At 39.2% G+C, this 20947-nt stretch overlaps 1 protein-coding gene across 1 annotated transcript in view; it reads left to right on the top strand.

Moving 5' to 3' along the window:
- The window catches only part of LOC149236253 (protein unc-13 homolog), a 129577-nt gene that overhangs the window by 50219 nt on the left and 58411 nt on the right, over window positions 1-20947 (top strand). Inside the window, exons 5-7 of the mRNA XM_089368821.1 lie at window positions 13109-13400; window positions 13786-13852; window positions 14008-14161. Coding sequence (XP_089224947.1) covers window positions 13109-13400; window positions 13786-13852; window positions 14008-14161 — 513 coding nt within the window. The remainder of the gene's footprint in view (window positions 1-13108; window positions 13401-13785; window positions 13853-14007; window positions 14162-20947) is intronic.

Raw genomic sequence — 20947 nt, 5'->3', positions numbered from 1 at the left:
TGAAGGTGAAATTGTCTCATTCGACAATTATTGAGTTAATCTTTTGGCTCAATATTTCATCTTGCCAAGATGATTAAAAAAAAGTGCCAAAATATTTTATTCTAAAAGAGAGCCGAATTAAAGGGGCCGAGATTGTAATTCAAAAGTTTGGCCAAATTAAATTAGCGTGGACGAATTATGTGGGCCGTGGTAAATTTTAGGGGAGCCAAATGTTATTTTAGGGTAGCTAGGTGTTATTGATTTGGGAAAATTATCCAAGCAAAATTGAAATTATTATTTCCAAGGTCGAATTCTTTCGTGGAGTTGCAAATTTTCACAAGGGCCGAAATTCACAAATTCTCTAACTTTTATAAAGGGGGCAAATTTATAATATGGTAACCAAATTATTTTTACCAAAGGAGCCGAGCTTAAATTACTTTGAAGGAGCGAATATCCAACGAGCCGTCTGAGCTGTCCAGTCAAATCAGTGATGGAAATGATCGAGTTCATGCCAGGGTCGGGTCGAGCTCACAATTAGTTGGAGGCCAAAGGCCGAGATTGATTATAATGGGCCGTTTTGAAAATTTTGAAGGCAGAATTTGGCCAAGGTTGCAAGGCCAAAAGCCTATGATTTGCTAGATGCTTGAGCACTGTCAATATGGAGAGGGCCGAAGCAAAAAAAAAATGAAGGGCCATAGAAGACCATCTAGAGAAGCCGCATTTGCAGAGGGAGGACATTAATTTCGATGAAGACTTCAAGGAGGGTTGATTTTATTAACTAGGCACTAAGGAAAAATGCATCAGAAAAAGAAAACAAAACGGGAGACAGAAAATTGCGTCTTCCCAACCATCGAGTAGCTTAAACATTCATCTGTACATTCGAAAGTGGTTCAATTGGAGGTGTTGTAGCAGAGGATCTCAGTAATCAAAGTTCCAATTGAATTATTGAAGGCCGTGTGGTATTGTTTGAGAATTTGGAAGCCAAGATTCTGCTAGAAGAAGGATTGATCTGTGTATTAATGCCATATCATGCAACGAAAGCAGTTTATTCCAGATTCCAAGAAGGTTGAATCAATCACCAGCTTGTAGCAGCTCATTGGAGGAGTCACATTAATATTTTGTCTCTGTAGCAGCTTGTTGATTCTAAGACTGTCAGTTGATGCATGTTTGAGTTTACCTTGTAGACAACCCTTCTACTCATATTTCTGGACGATGTGGGAGTAATATTGCGCACTAGACCTGAGCTTGTGGAGGTACATTCTGGAATATGGTTCGTTGACTTCTCTTCTATGCATAGTCCTTCCGTAGGTGAAATACAAGTTCATGGTAGCAACTGCTATATACCAGGTTCCACTGTATAATTATTCCCAAGTTACTCTTCTGCTGTTTGTGTGCTTGTAATGCTAAATGGTGAAGGATGTTTTTTTCTATAACGTGGACTGACATTTAAAAAGCACCCTGAGCATTAGAATCTGTGTGTGCTTATTATTATGCACTGAAGTGAAAAGTCTGCATTTAGAAGCAGTATACCTGTAGGAAAACACTGTTTGGGAAATTAAAATACCAAGGATCACCTACAATGGTATACCTGTGAAATGTTTGACTAAATGCCTAGTTGAAAGAGTCACTGAAAACTCAGATTATTAGAAAAGATTCTAAGTAAGATCTTTACAGTCAGAATCTTTGTGTCTATGAGAATGGGTTCATAAGCAAGTCACCTAAGTTATATCAAGGATACAGTGGAAATTTCGGGGCTGCATAATTAAAGAGTTAAGTCCATGTTAAAATAACTACACAATTCTGGGAGGCGTATTCTCCTTGCAGACATTGCGTTCTTGTGCTTTGAAACTGAAGAAGGGCTGGACATGACATTTAAAAAGCACCTTGAACATTAGAATCTGTGTGTGCTTATTATTATGCACTGAAGTGAACAGTCCACATTTAGAAGCAGTATACCTGTAGGAAAACGCTGTTTGGGAAATTAAAATACCAAGGATCACCTACAACAGTATACCTGTGAAATGTTTGACTAAATGCCTGGTTGAAACAGTCACTGAAAACTCGGAATATTAGAAAAGATTCTAAGAGTTTTACAGTCAGAATTTTTGTGTCAATGAGAATGGGTTCATAAGCAAGTCACCTAAGTTATACCAAGGATACAGTGGCAATTTTGGGGCTGCATAATTAAAGAGTTGAGTCCATGTTAAAATAACTACACAATTCTGGGAGGTGTATTCTCCTTGCAGAAGCTGAGTTCTTATGCTTTGAAACTGAAGAAGAGATGAACACTTTTAGGCCACACTTTCCAGATTCTCAATATCTAATAGCCTTCATTAGTAAATCTAAAGTATAACACCACATGTGTCCATAGCAAAGGTCGGTATTGCTATCAGAGATGGGAGATGTATGTTGCCACTAAGTGCATTGAAAGAGTATCATTAACTGTTGAGTCCATATGTGTGTTAATGTATGAACAGAGAATGAGAGTGAGCTTAATATGTTGCTGAGTAGTTGTATGGCTGAATGAGGATTTGATGTGTATGTCTTAATGCCATGTAAATTGATGCCAAAGCCATAACAGAGATCAAATTGATTGTATGTTGATGTCTTGTTGCTCTTGAATGATGGGGTACTTAAAGCACCTCTTAAATCAACACAAAAGTACATTAGTAGACTGCAATCTGGACCAAAAACCCAAACTGAACAACAAACCTTTCTCAAAAGGGGTCTATGCCATTCTTCAAAAAGAACAACCAAAAGATGTGCAGAAGGGGCAAGAAATAGGACACAAAATCCCTTGCACTTGGGACATATTTAAAATGCATGAGGGTCACATGGAAAGTCCTTTTCAAATTTGATGAGTTGGACAAACTCCTTTCCAAGATAGACCAGCAGGAGGGGAAGAAGTTGATGTGGGCTCTGAAACTAGCCATGCTAGCTTTAATACAACTCAAGTTCTTGGAGGAACCTTGTGAAGGGGTCAAACTTCCAGCTGCATCATGTCTTAGTAACATTACGAGGTTGACCGCACCCATACCTCCTTTCAATGATAATGTTATGAGGAGAATTTTCAAGTTGATAGTAGAGACCTTTCAGGACTTAGATAACACTGTGGGTCTTACCTTTGGGAAAAAGCTCTGAATTTTGGAGGATATGGCCAAGCTCCGAACCTATGACATCATGTTTGATCTAGAGTGTGATGACCTGATTCTTCAAATGTTCCAATCCTTTTTCAGCATTAAGGATCATCACCCTGACATGGTCAAAGCAAACATGTTGTCCATTTTGTCTTCAGTTATGGGAGATCGTGATGCCATTTGCAGGGAGTTGCGGGCTAGAATTCTGACCATTTGGAGGAGAGAACAACCAATTTGACCTGTTGCTTATGAATTGGTTGAAAGGTTGATTGAGCAAAACATGGGGCTGTTTAGGAGATAATTGACTAGGGAGGAGCTGCTCAGGTTTGGTGGATCATGCAATAGGAATGAGTTGAGAAGGAAGGGTCTCTGCTTCATTTACAAGGGACCTTGGGGGTTTGATCACTCATGCTTGAGTGACATTGAGGAGATGATAGAGGTAGAGCAAGGGAAGATTCCTTCTGATTCTCGGGGTGAGGATTCCTTGGGTCATTTGGAATTGTTGACAGTAGGCTAGATTTATATTCTGGTGTGTATGGTGAGTAGTTAGTGGACCCAATGGGAGACACTTAGGATGGTTTGTCACCAATGATGAGTCAGCATGAGCAACATATGGTGGAGCGTGAGTCAGATGAGGAGGATGATGCGCATAGTATGCATGATGAGCCTTTTGGGGGAGAGCCAGTTGGAGGTTCATATTGAGCTTGTGATGGAGGAGGATGGTCAACCACCCTTGGGGTCAACCATTGATGAAGAGTAGGAAAATGTACATACAACTAACAAGGTGGCAGTGTTTGCAGACACTTGTCCTCAGGAGGTGTTGGAGATTGACAGGGTAGTCTTGCAGGAGGCTAGTAGACGACAAGAGCTGTTGGAGATGGTGGTGCATTCATCTTTGGGCCGACCCACTGATGAGGTGCGGGTAGATGCATAGGCAACTGGCAGCGCTGCAAGACTTTCAGGGAGCAGCGCTCTCCAAGAGCACATAGATAGGGCTTGCAACACAGTTTGGCCACTTGTACCCATTATAGGGGGAGAGACAGGGCTTTCTCGAGGGATATTGCTGACTGACCAGGCAGGGTTGCATGAGTGGGGCCTGATGCAACATAGGGGACTTATCACATATACAGGTGCCTATGCATCCGATCCTTCCCACAGGATGGATTGGCGAGATATCATGAGTTGGTATCCTTTTGATGGAGTATCAACCTTAGTTCGAGGCATGGTACAACATGGGTGCTTAGATGAGAGGGTTACTACATGTCTCAGTGGGCAAGGGGATGTGGACAAATAGTTCATCAGTATTTCAGTAGCACTAGCTCAACATCAGCGGAGTGGGGTTGACCTCGGCCTATGCCATAGGTGGGATTGGAGAGAGTTGATGAGTTGGTATTCACTTTATGGAGCAGCAACTATACTCGGAGATAGCACAATTTGAGCCATGGGGCTTGGGTGATGATTGGCCATGGTGGCATTGGGATTCGGGAGGATGGGTCTATGACAGGTATCGTTAGAGATCAGTTTGGGATCCAAGCATTGAGGGATCCATTCATGATGGGTTGACATAGAGGTCGAGCATCACCTAGTGGTTCTTATGGGATACATGCATTGGGCCTCAGTTGCATTGGGCCACTAGAAGGGTCCATAAGTTTGGATTGCTTGAGGGCAAGCAATCTTGGGGTGGGAGGATTTGTAATGTTCCTTTTTATGGTGTTCCTTACGACATAGTTAGGATGGACTTTCAAAGTTGGGGGCAGACAGGTCAAAGGTGTAGGTTGGTGTCATCAGTGGGCCCAGGGGCTTTTGGAGGGGTTTTGAGGAGTTTTTATGAGGTCTGATGGCATTCACTTGGTATATTCCCTCATCCGCATAGTTTGCCTTTCGTTCCGACACACTCCGACAACTTTCAGGAAAAATAGTTATTATTGGGCCTAAATTAATTAATTATGCTTAAGGTGACATTTCGGGAGGAATACTTGACAGAACACCTTAGTGTAATAACTTGTTGGAACCGGAATGAGAAGATCTATGTGATGGGATGGTTAAATGTGAGTTTCAGTGAGTTGAGGAGACATGGTGGCGAATTTACCCTTTTCCCGCATTAAAAATAATATTTTAATTAAAATAAAAGAGGGAAAAGTGCTCCATGTTTAAAATAATAATAAAATAAGAGGTTCTAGAGGGGTCCATTAGATCTATAAAAGAGGAGGAGGAGGCCATTAGAGGACATCTTGGATTTGTGATTTCTTCTTGTGGAGAGGTTTGAGAACTCGGTTCTCTACTTTAGCAGTAACCCCAAGACGGAAACCCTCGGGTGATCTTGGTGAGAGTGGACGAAAATCGACCTCATCTCCTTGGTGGATTCAGCCAGAATTCAGAGGTGCAGTGGTTGATTTTAGTGCAGTTTGGGAGGGCTGATTTCAGCATCAGAGCAGATCGGTTTTGGAGACTAGATTGTCTATCTCAGCTATTTCAGCTTTATCATCATGTACACTCTTTCTATTATTTATTATAATGAAAGCTGAGATTATTTCTGCTCATTGTATGATTGAATTACATGTATTCTCTTGTTTTATTTTACATGGCAATCTTCTGTTAAATGAATGATAATTTAATGGTGAAATTTGGCTTGAGTCTGTTTTCAGCAAATTTAGCATAATATCCCGTTTGGGATATTGCATAGCCAGAAGATTCCTAGCACAAAACTACACATTCCAGTTTCTAGTACAGGAGGACAATGCGAGTTGCCAAGAAGTAGCAGAGAGATTTCCCATAGGGAGATCGAGATTTAGAGGGTGTCTAGCTTCAAAGGGAGTAGTCCTATGGAAGCTAGCGCTTTAGGATCTAGGGAGATCAGACTCATTATTGTAGTAGTTGCAACAACAATGCAGAGATAGCAACAAAGCAGTCGCAGCAATAGTATGAGTAGATCAAAGTTCAAAGTTGCAGGTTTGGGCAAGATCCATCGAGGATAACATCAGACATATGTTTCCTCATAGATCATTACCTTAGCTATAGGGGCCCGCAATATTCATTAGCAGGTTGGATCAGTGTCAAATTGATTAGATTTTTAGCATGTTTATCTAAATTTATTGAATAAAAGCATGACTGAGATCTTAACACAAACAAAAAATTTCAGTGGAAGCACAACTACTCTCAATTACACATTACACAATTTTTCTTCCCATGCAAATAGTTCTTCATTAAAAATAATTTCAGAACCTACTTGGGCTCCTTTACTGGGAAAATGGCCCATTGAGGAGATTACATACATAGTAATGAACCTGGATCTGATCCAACTAATCAAGCCCTAGATCTGTCTTTTGCTCTGCTTGGCTAATCTAGATCTCCCTTGTTGCTCCTTGCACCTTGGACCCAACACACTTGATTGGAAGTCCTTCAACACCCAACCACCAAGATTCACTCACTGTCTTTTGCTCATGATGTATTATGTGTCTTCTCCCTTGGCCTAGCCTTTCATTTATAAGGTTGATTTATGAGTAAATCCACAACCCTAATCTTTAAAGTTATTAACAGTTGAGATTAGAGCTCAACATCACTTGAGATCGAAAGTTGAGATTCATCTAATTCACTAATAAAAATCCCTTTGCATTTCATTCGATTAACTCACTTTATCTTATATAATGAAATCACCTGCTCGAGCTACGAACATCAACATTCGTTGGGGATTTTATTTCACTCTCTAGGAGGGGCACAAATATGAGGCCTTGATTGATGTATTGTGTCCACACCCCTCCATAGTTAACATGTGCCATTTGTGTTTGATTCATTGTCCTTTATTTTGTTTGGTTGTTGTCAATTGCGCGTACTGGTTCCTTGTTTACCTCATCCTTTGAGAAGAGGGGCTCGAAAATTTCCTAGAGGTTGAAGTAGCTCCAAAAGGAAAGAATGATAAAAACAATACTGATTGTTAAAATGCAAAAGTGGTAAGGGATGAATAATGATTAAAATCCAAGTAACTTCAGCTCTACCTCCTCATCTGACGCTGTCATCCTAGTCCCATGCATATCATGCCTATCAAAGTGAGAGGGTTTTTAAGAAACATCCCAACCCCTATGAGCAATAAATTGCCCATACTAAAAGGGGATTGAAATGGAATGAAAACTTGCTAAGCACGCCAAATCAAAGCAATGAAAAAGGCTAAGTTAAGGATGGAAAAATTAGTGTCGAGTTGAGTGTAACTTAAGTAATGCAAGCTCTCCCTCCACAAAGGCACTCGTGGATGATGGTCTTGCATAACCCATGTATAAGACTATGGCACCTCTTATGAAGTACACCCCAAACCATATCATGTATCAATAACACCTGTTGATTGAAGGATTGACCTAGGAATTGTTCCCATCCTAGGGTTGGGAGCATGTGATGCATTTGATGATCTTCCCATACTCAAATTTGGCAACTTGTATAAGGTAATTATTTATCGTGAAGTTTGAAGCTGATACTTTGTGTGATATATTTATATGCCTCTAACATTGAATACGGTCCACTTTTTATGCCGTCAATGAGTCTTGTGTCCATGCTAGAAGATCTTATTGTTGATGTTTGTAGCTTGGGCACGTACTTTTGCACATGCCTAAGTGTCTAGGCATGCAAAAGTCACCCAAGATCTCCTTAGAACACTTTCTCTAGCGTGAGTGAGTTGTGTTTGTTAGTTAGCTTATGTTAGACTTAGGAAAAGCACATAATTATTATGTTGGCTTATTGAGCTAAAGTAAACTTAGGGAAAGTAAACCAAATTACTTTAGTGACTATGTTTTCATCTCAACCCTTGATCTCAAGTGAGGTGAGATCTAATATTGCGTATCAATCACTGTGCAGATTAGGGTTAGTGATTTAACTCAATGTAAAGTTATAAAAGCAAGGCTATGGAGAAGGAGAAGGCACCATATAACAACACAAGATTAAGGGAGGCTTCTCAGTGAGTGTGTTGGGTTTGAGGAATGGGCAACAAGGAGATCTAAATCAGTTAAGGAGGGTTTGATCTTCGAGATCAAATCTAGCGTTGTATGTAATTCGTCAGTTGGACCATTTTCCAAGGAAGGGAGACTAAGTAAGTTTAGAACTTAATGAAGAACTTTGAATGGGTAAAATCTGTGTCTTTTATGTGATTGAGATTGGTAAATTTGTTTTCGTGAAATTTAATTTTGTTAATACCCTAGCTGGTGCTTTTATTCAATGGGTGGAAATTTGCTTGGAACTAATCGTTGTTTTGCTATGGTACAAAATTCTAACATGGTATTAGAGCATAAACTCTGAAGAAAACCAATCTCTGAATCACAGGCGCTAGGTTTGGCCACGATCGAATGAGACGTAATTTTATTTTAGGTGCTGAATTAAATTGGCTTTATAGTGCCATGAAGCAAATATTTTCTTTAGGGCTGAAAATTGTTTTGGCTAAGTCAAAGAAATAAAATTTCTTGACTTTTCTTTTTTGTTTAATTTTTTTGGTTTTCTTGAGGAATTCTTTGGAGCATCTCCACACTATATATTTCTGGTTAGATCAGGTCCTCCATCTATGTCCTGATGATGAACCACAGTGGAGGGTTCGAAACGTTGACCCCAAAAATCTTGTCTGATTAATTCAAAAGAGTCTTTTCTCTAATCATTATGAATCTCAGAAGTCTGAGTTCAGAAATATTAGCCTTGCACAGAAGGGAATTTGTTGACAAAGTTCGACTTTTTGAACGCATATGTTTGCAGATTTCAAAGAAGAGGTCTGATCTAGCTTTTCTAAAAGGATGTAGAGATGCTTCAGTTATTCCTGTTAATTAATTAGTTACTTTCTTGACTTTTCTTTTTTGTTTAATTTGACTTTCTAACATATGATTTTGGTTTTCCTGAGGAATTCTTTGGAGGATCTCCACTATATATTTCTTGTTAGATCAGGTCCTCTATCTATGTCCTGATGATGAACCACTGTGGAGGGCCAAAAATCCTGTGTGATTGATTTGAAAGAGCCTTTTCATTAATCATTATGAATCACAGACGTCTGAATTCAGAAAAAGACAATTTTAATTTTCTTGAGGGGCTGAAATTTCTAAAAGGCATTTTTTAGATTAAAAAAAAACAGAACAAAAAATGGGAGTGGTTGACAGGACTATCAGCCACCCAATTGCCAGTCGGCAGAGAAGTTCAGCCGCAAATGCAGTTGGTAGTGCAGAAGTGTAAGTGGTAGATTGGTTACAGGTCAATCGAGCGCACGGGGGCAAGGCAGAGGCAATAGCATTGGGAAGATTCTATGTGGGGTTGTGCATGGGAGTCAAGGGGGCATTGTTGCTGGTAGACATTGCAAAATCATTGGGACCACCAACCAGACGAGTGTAGGTGGACTGGGCACAGCGACGTGCCATTGGAGACGAGAGAAAGCCTACGTGGAGCAACTGCCAACTGAGGAACAACCCAACAACGAAGCAAGTGGAGAAAATGGTCAGCAAGGTGACCACAATGTCGATTGGATAGATGCACAAGAGATAGGTCACGTGGGGCAGTAAGAAACGCAATAGATCTGGTGGATGATAGGTTGAAGGCAGATGGGGTGATGACGATTGGTAGCAACACTACATAAATTTTGGTCAACACTACGTAAATTTTGGGGTAGTTGGGGCGAAATACCCAAATTGGGGGTTGCACTTGCAACCACACACTCTTAAGGAACCCCATGAGGGACTTTATAAATAAAGGAGAATTGGAATCACATTATCATCATCAATTTGGATTTGATATCTCTGTTTTCTTGAGCTGAGGCTCGGAGGGTTTGAGACCCCTTCATTTTGATTAGCTTTGGTGGAGGTGATCCCACCCTATCTCCCTTCATCTAGTTTCGGTGGAGCTGATGCCACCCTACCTGGACACCCTCTTTTCTTGTTCTGGGACAACAGTTTCTCTTTTGGAGCAACTCAGGACTGGTCTGGTAGGCAAGAAGGCAAATCTCTTGTGATAAGGTCACCCTGAGGATATTCTATTGTCATGGAAGCCCTGTTTCAGGAAGCACTGAATCACCATTCTGTTACAAGAATATTCCTGGAATCCCCAAGAACAGTAATACTCTGTGGGTACCCAACTGAAGCAGCACAGGCTAGCGGAAGGCACTCCTGAGGCTTGGAATTATCCACCGTAGGGAGAGAGAAGATTAACACTTACTGGCAGGATAAAAACTCCTGTGGATGTCCTCAAAAGAGGTTATCTGAGGTACATCGTTTGTATGTCAGTAATTCCATCCAAAACCCGCACTGTTGGAGGACTGCTTGCAATTGTTTGAGACCAGCGAAGGAGAATCATCCTGGCACAATAGCAGAATGACTGAGGTCTGTTTGAAGACAGTGGCTTGTATTTGGCCCTTCTAGTACTGTGGGTGGCCACAGTAGGGCAGCTGGCCCTAATTAAGGGCGAGTCAAGGGTTTCGGGGTTTAACTCTGTGACAGCAATTACTCTCTCAAGGGTATCACGACAGTATTATTCATTGAGTGTCCAACGATCTGTCCTTTGAGGCTGTGACCGAACCGTATTGAAGTTTCAACCAGTCTGTGAAAACTCAGGCCCCATGTGCAGTAAGATTAGAATAGCATAACAAATTCATATAGCATACTTTGGTTGTTTAGAGTAGCATAGTTACAGTTGTGTACTGATTTACTAAGTTGCTACTATTGCAAATCAATGCTGTATTGGTAAATTATTGGTGGATACGTTTACTGTTATTGGGCAGTCAGCCCTAAAGTGTTGCAACTTGAATAATCATAATTGCTGTGGAGGATATTCTTTACTGTGGAAATTTTGTGCTATTTCAATGCTGTCTACTGTTGAGTAAATGCATACTGTTGTTATATAATCTTGTTGATTTATTGTAACCCTAGCAAACAGAGGGACCATAGGGCAAAAAAAATGACCCTAGCACATTACAAAGAGTGATGCAACTTACTTCTGTTGACTAGATCTGCATGGAGGTGTATAAGCCAACTCAGATTAACCCCCAGATAATGCTTTTTCCTTTGCCTTTAAAAGAACTGAAAGTTGCATGGATATGACAGAACTGAACTGAACTGGATGTGATAATTAGGACCAAAGTGAAACTCCCAAAAGTACCAGCTATCCTGGCATGAATCAGCTAACTGAACATAGATGAGATTCTTCTCAACTAGTGCGCCTTATCCTGCCTAATATAGTTTGGGTGCCACATGGATAAGATAAAGTTGGACCTCTCTCAAATTAGGCACACTAATTATGCTTGAAATAAATTGAATAATTATCTGGAAAAGTAAATTAAATAATGTTCTTCTCCCAAAATATCTCCAAATAACTATTCCTTGCATGGATAATACACTAAGTTTTAGGAAACACCTAACCCATCCACATACGGATATTGAAAACTAATGGAAACATCAAAATGGGTAGAAAATACTCTGAGTCATGTCATATGACATTTCTTGATTTGGAAATGTCGTACAATGCATCTTAGGGCGATTTGGCACGAAAACCCCATGTTCTGGTGTGCCTTTTAATTTCTCCTAGCCCACCCAGGTGCCCATGAGAGGTGGGGGACCCATGGGAAGTATAAAACCTCCTATCTATGGAAAATGAAGATAAGTTAATTTCTAATTCGTTTCTAAACCTACCTGCAAATTGACCTATCATTCTATTGTTCTTGCAAGACAATGTGTTATTTATATATAGACACACACACACACATGCCCACCATGTTTCCCCCAATGCACCTACTTGGAGGAGTTACATTTCCAAGTGCCCCCCTTTATGAAACCTGTATTTGTTTCCAAGTTTTCTGCAACTTAGATGAGACATGATCTTTTTCAAAGATATCTGGGGTCAGATACAATTAACTGACTGATTATCTTCATCATTGTCTACACCAGGGCACATGTAGATATCTTCATGCTCATCAAATTTTAATTAAAGAAATGATGTTTTCTGCCATTCCAACACATGGCACCATCTCTTCTGAGTCCCACCAATCATTACCCTGTAAATGCCATAAAATTACTTAAAAATAAGTGTGCTACATATAGCAGCGACTACTCCTAAAAGAGAGGAACCAGAGAATGCCAAAATGACACATTTGGCAGCAGTTACTATAAATAGCATGTTTAAAAATAGGCACCTCTCAAAATAACACCATGCCATATGTCCCTGAATATTGGCTCATCTGACTCGTGAGATTCCAAGAATTGAGAATATACTGTTTGGTTTGCCATGCAAGCCCTGTAACTGCAACTGCTAAAAACAGCAGTATCTTAAAATCACATGCATTTTGCATGCAAAGTGGCAACAAACTCTGCATGCACTTGTGAAGTGCTGAATGTACCATGAGTCACCTCCATATCTCAAACAGCAGTTATGATAACAGTCCCCAGGTGTGAATTGATCTCTGAAATGAATAATCTGGAACTTCTATACCAGCAATCCTGTGATGAACAAATCTGGAAGTGAGCATGAGAATTGCACAGGTGCAATTCTGGGTGCTAACAAACCCTACAATATTACCCCTTCCCTTTCTATTCCATTTTTGAATTCCATATCTACTATTCTAAGTTTTTTCTTAATTTTAAAGTTAGATTAGTAAATCAAATTGTGGTGACTTTCTGCCTGCAGTGGACTTCTTACTGATCCATCCTGTCTGCTGACTTGCTTATTATTCCACAGTCCACTTTTTCTCTTAATCTATATGTCGTTCCATAGTCAGTTGTAAATATTACATCCTTATTTGTGATCATCTACTTGGATTCACATCCTAACTGACAAACTTTCCATCCCCATGCATTGGTTTTTGCTCAATTGTATGGATTAGAAGAACTGAATTAAATTAAACTTGCAACTGGTTTTAAATAGAGGTGGATATAATATTATATCCTGTAGCGGATCTTCTAATTTGAACGTTTCTTGTTGCAAATTTGAATTTAGTATAGATTTAGTCCGTGTCCATGTCAGACTAGGCTAACTTTGAATTCCTTTTATGTGTGCAGACTGGTTCAGGGTTAGCGAAGGCATACCTTTTGGTCACAAATCCAGAATTATCTGGGCCACCTCCTCCACGGACACCCCCTCCAGTTGCTAGCAGTGTGCCAGTGTCTTCTCCAGCAAGCCTCTCGAAAACATATTCACTTCATTCTGCACCTTCTCAACAATTATCAGTTGATGATGAGATTGATGATTTCGAAGATGAAGAAGAAGATGATGAATCAACAGAGTATACTTCTAGGCGCCGTTTGAATGATGTTAGCGATCTTGTGCTCGAATTACCTTCTTTGAAAACAGGTAGAAGAAAGAGCAGGATGTTTGCTACCATTTTGACATAAATTTGTGTGGGAAGAACATGGTCGCTATATATTTATGTTTACTTCAAATTGAAAATGTGAGTTGTATGTGAAGTAGTATAAATGGTCATTTCCAGTTATATTGAAAGTAGTTCCAATGCAAAAGCTGCACAAATTGTCATTCTGTGTCTGAAATTTACTTTGGCATATATTGTGAATCCCACATGACAATAAGATCAGCTCAGCTTTGAGTAATGATTACAGGCACTCTATTATACATGAATATAGTGGGGATGGGAACCAAGACCTTATATGTGAGGAATAAAAGTAGACCAAAGGAAATCTTTTCTTGGATGCCATTTAAATGGGTTTTGTTGATCATGCAGGTCTTTTAGATGATGATCTTCGAGAGAGTGCTTATGAAATCTTATTAGCTTCTGTAGGTGCCTCAGGGTAAGAATTTTCCTTTTGTCTACTATATTAAGGTTCAGTTATATGCTATTTTTTGGTTGTCCGCCAATGTACGTCTTTCACAGTGAAACTAATTAAAATAATTTGAAATGACAAATTGTAGTCATCTTATATTATTTTTAGTTTTCTATGACCAGTGCTCTTGTGCTACCAACCAAGGAAAAGAAAAAGGAGAAAAAATCTAAGTTAATGAAGAAGCTCACTCGTAGCAAGAGTGAGAAAACCCCGCTTCAGCCTCAATGTGCACCAGGTTTGGCTGGCATACTTGACATAATGCGCATACAAATGGAGGTAAGTAACAACTGATATTGTGCTTATTTTTCTTTTGCATCCACACATTAGGATCTGCCATTTTTCCATAAGTCTGTCATACTATTTTCAGAATCTTTTCTTCCATAGGATTTCCAATTTCCATATAAGAATGATGATTGAAAGAATATTAAAGTTAGGTTCTTGATTGTGTTTTACTCTCTGTTTGCTATTTATGTCATATCTTGTTATTGCAAAAACCTTTTGGCCATAGTCTCTTGGATGCCCCATCGTTTTCATTTATTCATTTTTATTGAATTTGAGATTCTGTCATTTCTTTAAATGCAGTCGCAAGATAGAAAAGTCAGAGGGGGATAGGACTCAGGAGACAATAGTTAGTAAAGGGAATCGACATATTAGGGTTTCCAGAAAATGTGAAAGTATAAATCATGAATATCAAATTTTAAGTTAGAAGGTTTAGAGCTCAATACCAGTCAATCTTTAAGAACTTATCATCTACAAAGATGATTCATAATGAATAACAGCATGACATGGTTTACTGATTGCGAGTGCGGGCTTTTTTCCATTAAGACGACTAAAGCAACTGGGTGAACAATGCAATGCTGTTGTTATTCAAACATCAAGACATTTAATAGGATACAAATGCCCGTTATTTAATAAATATTTTTCTCTCAGTTGTAAAGGTGTATATCTCCAAATCAAAATGTTGGCATTGAATCGAATGTTGACTTTGTTCAGATGAACCTATATTCCCAAATGTCAATGCCAGTGTGCCTGGATTTTCTGTCTGCTGTAGCACACCTACTTTCGGCATGTGTGTGCATGTGCAAATGAAAGGAGATGTAGTATGTATATGATGCAAACATTCTAATTTGGTGAAATTGAGACCAAGTGAAATTCCAATTATGCTTGGGATCAGCCTAAAGTTTATGCTTTTACTTTCTTTTGCTTTTCTATAGAATTTGAAACAATGCTATATGCAATAGATATACGTTTAAATGAATAACCACAATTAGACAAGGATTGCCCAATTTAACACATATGGACATTGAAAACTGACTGGTTGGAGTATTTGGAAGAGCGAGAAGATTTGGTTTGAGATATTCTCATTGCTAGGACATCACAAGATGTGGTTGAGACTTGGAGGAGGCATCCTGATTGCTGGTGTGGTGTGAGCTGTCCCAATATTGGAGTCTACATGTCTGTAAATGTCTTGTTGGTCGAGGACGAAAGGTCTCTTGAGGTCTCACTAATTTGATGGCTACTGTAGTGCTACTGTTTACTTGCTCTTAGTACCCTTGTTTGTTGGAAGCGTTGGAAAGAAAATTTTAATTGGTTAGGTGAGTTTCGGTTTGTATTGGTATGGATTGAGTGAGCGAGATCTAAATCCAAGGCCCTCCTTCATCTACATGGCCAAGCATCTTTTTTTTGGGAAACGAAAAAATTTAGATATATAGTTTTTAGACTCCCCAAAAGACATTAAAACCATCCTTTAATCTTGTAATAGATGGGGTGTGTTACCTGCTTAGATGTACCTAGCAGGCAACTAGACTCCATTGCCCAATGGACAGGGCACCAATTTTTTTTTGAAGTTCAGAAGACATAAGTGCAATTTTTCCCCTTTCTCTCTCTATCTTCTCTCTCTTCTTCTATGCAAATTTCGTACCCCTGTGTGGGAATTGTAATAAATGACACTAGCATGATGAATTTATGTAACAGGCTTAGACCCTTGGGACTTGGTTACTAAGAAAGTCACTCTAGAGTGTTTTTGTTCACTTGATTAATTATTTTCGTTTTTCAGCGATAAATAACTAATCGAGTTTTTTCACTCATAACCTCCAAAGTTGGAGTGCGTCTTAATAGCTAGGCCTTGAGTGGTTTTCTAAGTCTAGGGTCAATGTATATTACCATGCTAGGCATTTCCCAGAGTCTTACGGAATTGCATTAGGTATTTTTATGATTTTTTAATAATTAAAAATTTCATACAGAATGGGAATTTCAATTGATTTGTAAGTAATAATTTAAAAAGTAGCACCAGGAAATGTTGTATGGCATGTGAGTACTCAAAATTCATACTCAGAGTACCAACATTATTCTAGTAGCCAATTTGGGTTGCAAATAATTGATTTTTCCTCACCAAAATCCACTTTTACTAGAAAACTGTGGAAAAAGACTAGGGAAATAAAAAACTAATAAACTGGGAACAGATTAAAAACATGTTCCCAGTCAATTAAAGTTCACCATCGATGAAGGCAAGTGACAAGGCAAAAAAAGGTCAGTCAAAGCAGAGTTTGAAAGCCAAATCAAGGCCCATGAATGAGGGACGAGTTGACTGCCACCTAGACGGCTGAGTTCTCCTTCACTAGAGCTCATGGATTTGTAAACTGAGATTGATGTCGAGTTGCTTTAAATGCAGATTGGTTGGATGAGTTAGCATGGAGTTTAGTGGGGAGTTGTCTCCCCCTTCACTCCCACTCTTGGACACTGGGCTACGCAATTGCATTTGTAGCCCCTCTAGAGGAGATACATTGCCCTTTTTGCAGACTGCATGGATTTCTTTTAACAACTGGCTGTACACTTGTTTGATAGATGAGTTCTCTTGGGATCAATCATGAGTTGAATGGGGATTTCTCTCCCACTCTCCACCACACTTGGCAGCCCTTCTCCATATGTTGCCTCCTTGAGACTGATACACACAACCATCTAGCAGAGATACACAACAGTTTGTTGAAACTTGGTCTCATTTGTTGGTTCCTTGGGATTGTCACCATAGACACTTGGTGGCTTTCTCCTCATTCGTATTTGCTCCCAATTTCTTCTAAATGTAACCTCTCTTCTTATAGCTATTGGTGTTGGAAGCTTGAGCTTGGGGAATTGCTGTTCATGTCATTTTGTAGTCATTCATATTTGTCAATAAAGGAAAGACTTTGGAGGTCATTGATGGTGTGATTTGCTTGAACATATTAGAGGTAACCTTGTATTTGTTTACAATTAAATTGCTTTAAAGTTTTGTTGCCTATGCCCTAATAGGGGCATTGCTGTCCAAGGAGAAGGCAAGTATTTACTAGCTTCTTGTTGGTTTACATTCTAGGCTTGATTAGTACATGTGATTCTTGATTGAATTGCATGTTTAATCTTGTCATTGTGTAAGTTATCACCTATGCTATTAATATTGTTTTGCAAGATGTTTTAAGCGTTGTACTGGTTCCCCTTAGCTTGGAGTTGGGGACATTCTCAAGTGAATTAACCATCGTCAAGCCTTCTTAAGGAGCACTAATCCCACTCACACCAAGGACTTCCAAAGGGCTTCCAAATGATCTCAAGAGGACTTCAAAGACCCTCCAAATTTCTCCCTTCCTTCCTCATTGAATTTCGAATATTTCTCGGTTCTCTTTCATGCTTTGCATTGTCATATCAAGCGATTAAAGGCAAAAAATCATTGCTGTCCTAACAACAGTCATTTTGCTGAGAAAAGACCAAGTTTCCCTTTCTTTCCTTAGGAAATTAGAGTGATATCTTAGTGGTTTAGTTGTTTAATTTTCACTTGGTATTTTGGCTAACACATGTTAACATTTTTCAAGTGTTTTAATCTCATTTCCATCATATTTGAAGCTAACCGTTTGCTGGTTTTTAGCAGGTCCTTGTTTTTGCAAGGGGAGATGATGGCAAATTTTGTCCAGGATTGAACATTTGGAGCACCCAAAGAAGACTTATAACCTCCTACCTTGTAAAGCAAGTGACTTTCACCATTGTAACCTTCTAAGGAGCCATCTTGATCCCCTCGATTTCAAGGGAATCCATTTGTAACTCCATCAATCATTCTTCATCCTTCACAAGCGAATTCTTCTTCTCTTGATTTTGATCCCTTTATTCACAAGGGATCTCATCAAGCATTGTTACTTGGGAGTTAGGGAAATCCCCTAAGCATCCCACCTCCCCACTTGGGGATCTTTTTGTGGTTGTGCCCTTTGTGGTTTGCTTTTGTGGTTGGATCTAAAATTAACCATAGAGTAGAATAATCACATCATGTTAAAATATGTTGCATTTCTTATGATTTAACTTCATTCGTGCAATCTAGTTTAGCTTTATTTCATTTCATTTGAACAATCTAATTGAAATTAAATTTTGGTTTTATTTTCTGCTCTCAGAGTAGACTAATCGTGAATTGTTGTTTTATATTAGATTTAATTCTGATTTCATGTTATTAGCTTAGATTTCATTTTGCAAAATAATAAACCTCCAACAAGTTCAACGGCTTGCTGGTTGAAGTAGACCAATTAGGAACTCCCTCTTCTATGTCTTCTTATTTTGAGACTATGGGAAACCGATAAATGCTTGACTTGAGAAGTAAGGCTTTGGGTTTGTTCCCTTCATGTTGTACCTCCTTGCAAGCGGGCTGACTTGTGGGATCTTGGGGGTACTCATTGAAGCCTAAGCTTCCCCTTGTAGGATTCCCTTGCAACTTTCCTTAACTCAATGAGGACAAGGCCTAAAGAAGAAACCAACCTTATATTAGTTTTAATTTTTCCACAATCACCTTTTTGGATGTCGTGCACACACACACACACCAAATTAACTAAAACCCAAGTGGAAATCTAATTTTAATTAAAATCAATCAAGTACAGTCCATCATGTTTCTATTTCAACGTTTGGTACTTGATCACTTTATAATTGCCACATTATTTTCAAGCATATCTTCTTGTGGGCATTTACATTTCAAGTACTTTACTTTGAGCATCTATTTTTATAAGCATTCTCTTGGCACTAGTCTTATTTGTCATGCCATTTGCTACTTAAGGTGTTTCATTACATCCACATTGCTTATGAATGATTTGTTGATTTTTATAGATTTTCTTCACTGGTAATTACTTCTAATAATTTCATCATTAGACTATCTTATATCACAATCATTATTAAGCAATTACACAAGAAAATTCATCAACAGTAGAACAATAATGGCAGTAAGAACAAGAAGAGACAACTAAACACAAGAGCCACAAAATTACCCTGGGAATACCCCAAACCGGGGAAAAAGCCAGCAACCTTTTCTAAGAGAATTTGTCCATTTCAGCAAGCGATAGAGTCTGAAATACCAGTAAAAAAAAGTCAAATAGACCAGAAACCAACCACGGTCAAACCTAGTCTAAACAACCCTCAAATATCTTTAGAAATTTTGTCTTCCCGTGCCTCAAAAATTTCAGCCTTCTTGGATTTTGTTCTTCCTCGGAATTCATCCTTCCTTGAACCTTAGATTTGTCCTAATTAACCTTAGAAGACATCCTCTTTTTGTGATCCGAAATTGTGTTCTTGGAGGAGGCCTTTAAAATTTAAATAGTGGTGAGAAGAGGTCCGAATGGAGAAGTCTTGGGGCTGGGCCGACTTGGAGCCGACATGATGTTTTGGAGGCATAAATCAATATTTAAAATTCATTTTTTCCATTATTTGAAGCCGACTTAGAGTCCACATGAATATAAATCATTTCTTGTTTTTTTGGAGGGCCAAAACCAATTTATGAAGACCGACTGAAGCTACAAAACTTTAACACTCCCTCTTAGCTAGGGAGGTATTCATAATGACTCCCACAAATGTTCTCTTGTTGAAAAAAAAATCTCTATTCCAAGAAAAGGTTGAATGAATCCATCCACCACATATTCAATACCAGAACCTTGTGTGAAGTATCCTGCATCAACATTGGGCATAAGCTCAACCCACTAGCCAAACCCCATGGCTATAATGTTAGAACCTCACTGACCAGGGGAGCATTTTATGTTGTTCATGAGGCCAATCTCTTGAACCATAAATAATGGTTTCTTGGTCAAATTCTATGACCTAAGAAGGTAATCATAGTCAATCTCCTCGACCATAACCAATGGTTTCCTAGTCAAAACCCATGACCTAAGGGAGTAATCGGGATCAATCTCTCCGACCATAATAATGGTCTCTCAGTCAAACCCCATGACCTAAGAGAGTACTTAGGGTCAATCTCCTCGACCATAAACATTGGTCTCCTAGTCAAACCCATGACCTAAGGGAGGAATCCCAATCATAAAGCCAATCTCCCTGACCAATGGTCTCCCAATCAAACCTAATGGCCTAAGGGATTAATCAGGATCAATCTCTCCGAACATAGTAATGGTATCCCGATCAAACCCCATGACCTAAGAGAGTACTCAGAGTCAATCGCTCGGACCATAAATAATGGTCTTTTGGTCAAACTCCATGACCTAAGGGAGGAATCCCAATCACAAAATCAATCTTCCTGACCTTATGGTCTCCCGATCAACCTCCATGACCTAAGGGAGGAATCCTAATCTCGATGTCAATAGAGTCAATTTCCCCGACCATAAACAATGGTCTCCTAGTCAAACCCCATGACCTAAGGGAGCACTCCAGACCTCAATACTCATAGAGCCAATCTCCCAGCCAAACTCCATGGCTTCCAGGTCAAACCCCATGACCAAGGGAGCAATCCAGGCTTGATGCTGCAATATCAACATTTCATTTCACCAAGGAACACATTCTCAATTTCTCCAAGCTTGTCCTTGAAGTACACCAACTTCATTCAGGGATAGAGGCTTTAACCATATTGGCCATAGAAATACATAGGAGCCTCACTGTTCCTTTTGTACCATGTGTTATGACTTGTGATTTCGCACTTGATCAAACAATCCTAAAGCTATCTTGCTTAATAACATGCCAAATAAAATATAATACATTTTGAATCTGTATATTCAGCAACTATACTTTATCATATGAAGCATATGTCAAACAATAGTACGATACTAGTACCTCAACACATGTTGTATC

The sequence above is a fragment of the Pinus tabuliformis genome, chromosome 8, assembly GCF_031772625.1.
Source record: "Pinus tabuliformis cultivar Carrire ecotype Pingquan chromosome 8, CPIR1, whole genome shotgun sequence".
NCBI lineage: Eukaryota > Viridiplantae > Streptophyta > Pinopsida > Pinales > Pinaceae > Pinus > Pinus tabuliformis.
Note: the sequence above shows the minus strand (reverse complement) of the source record. Positions and strands in the feature narration are given on the sequence as shown.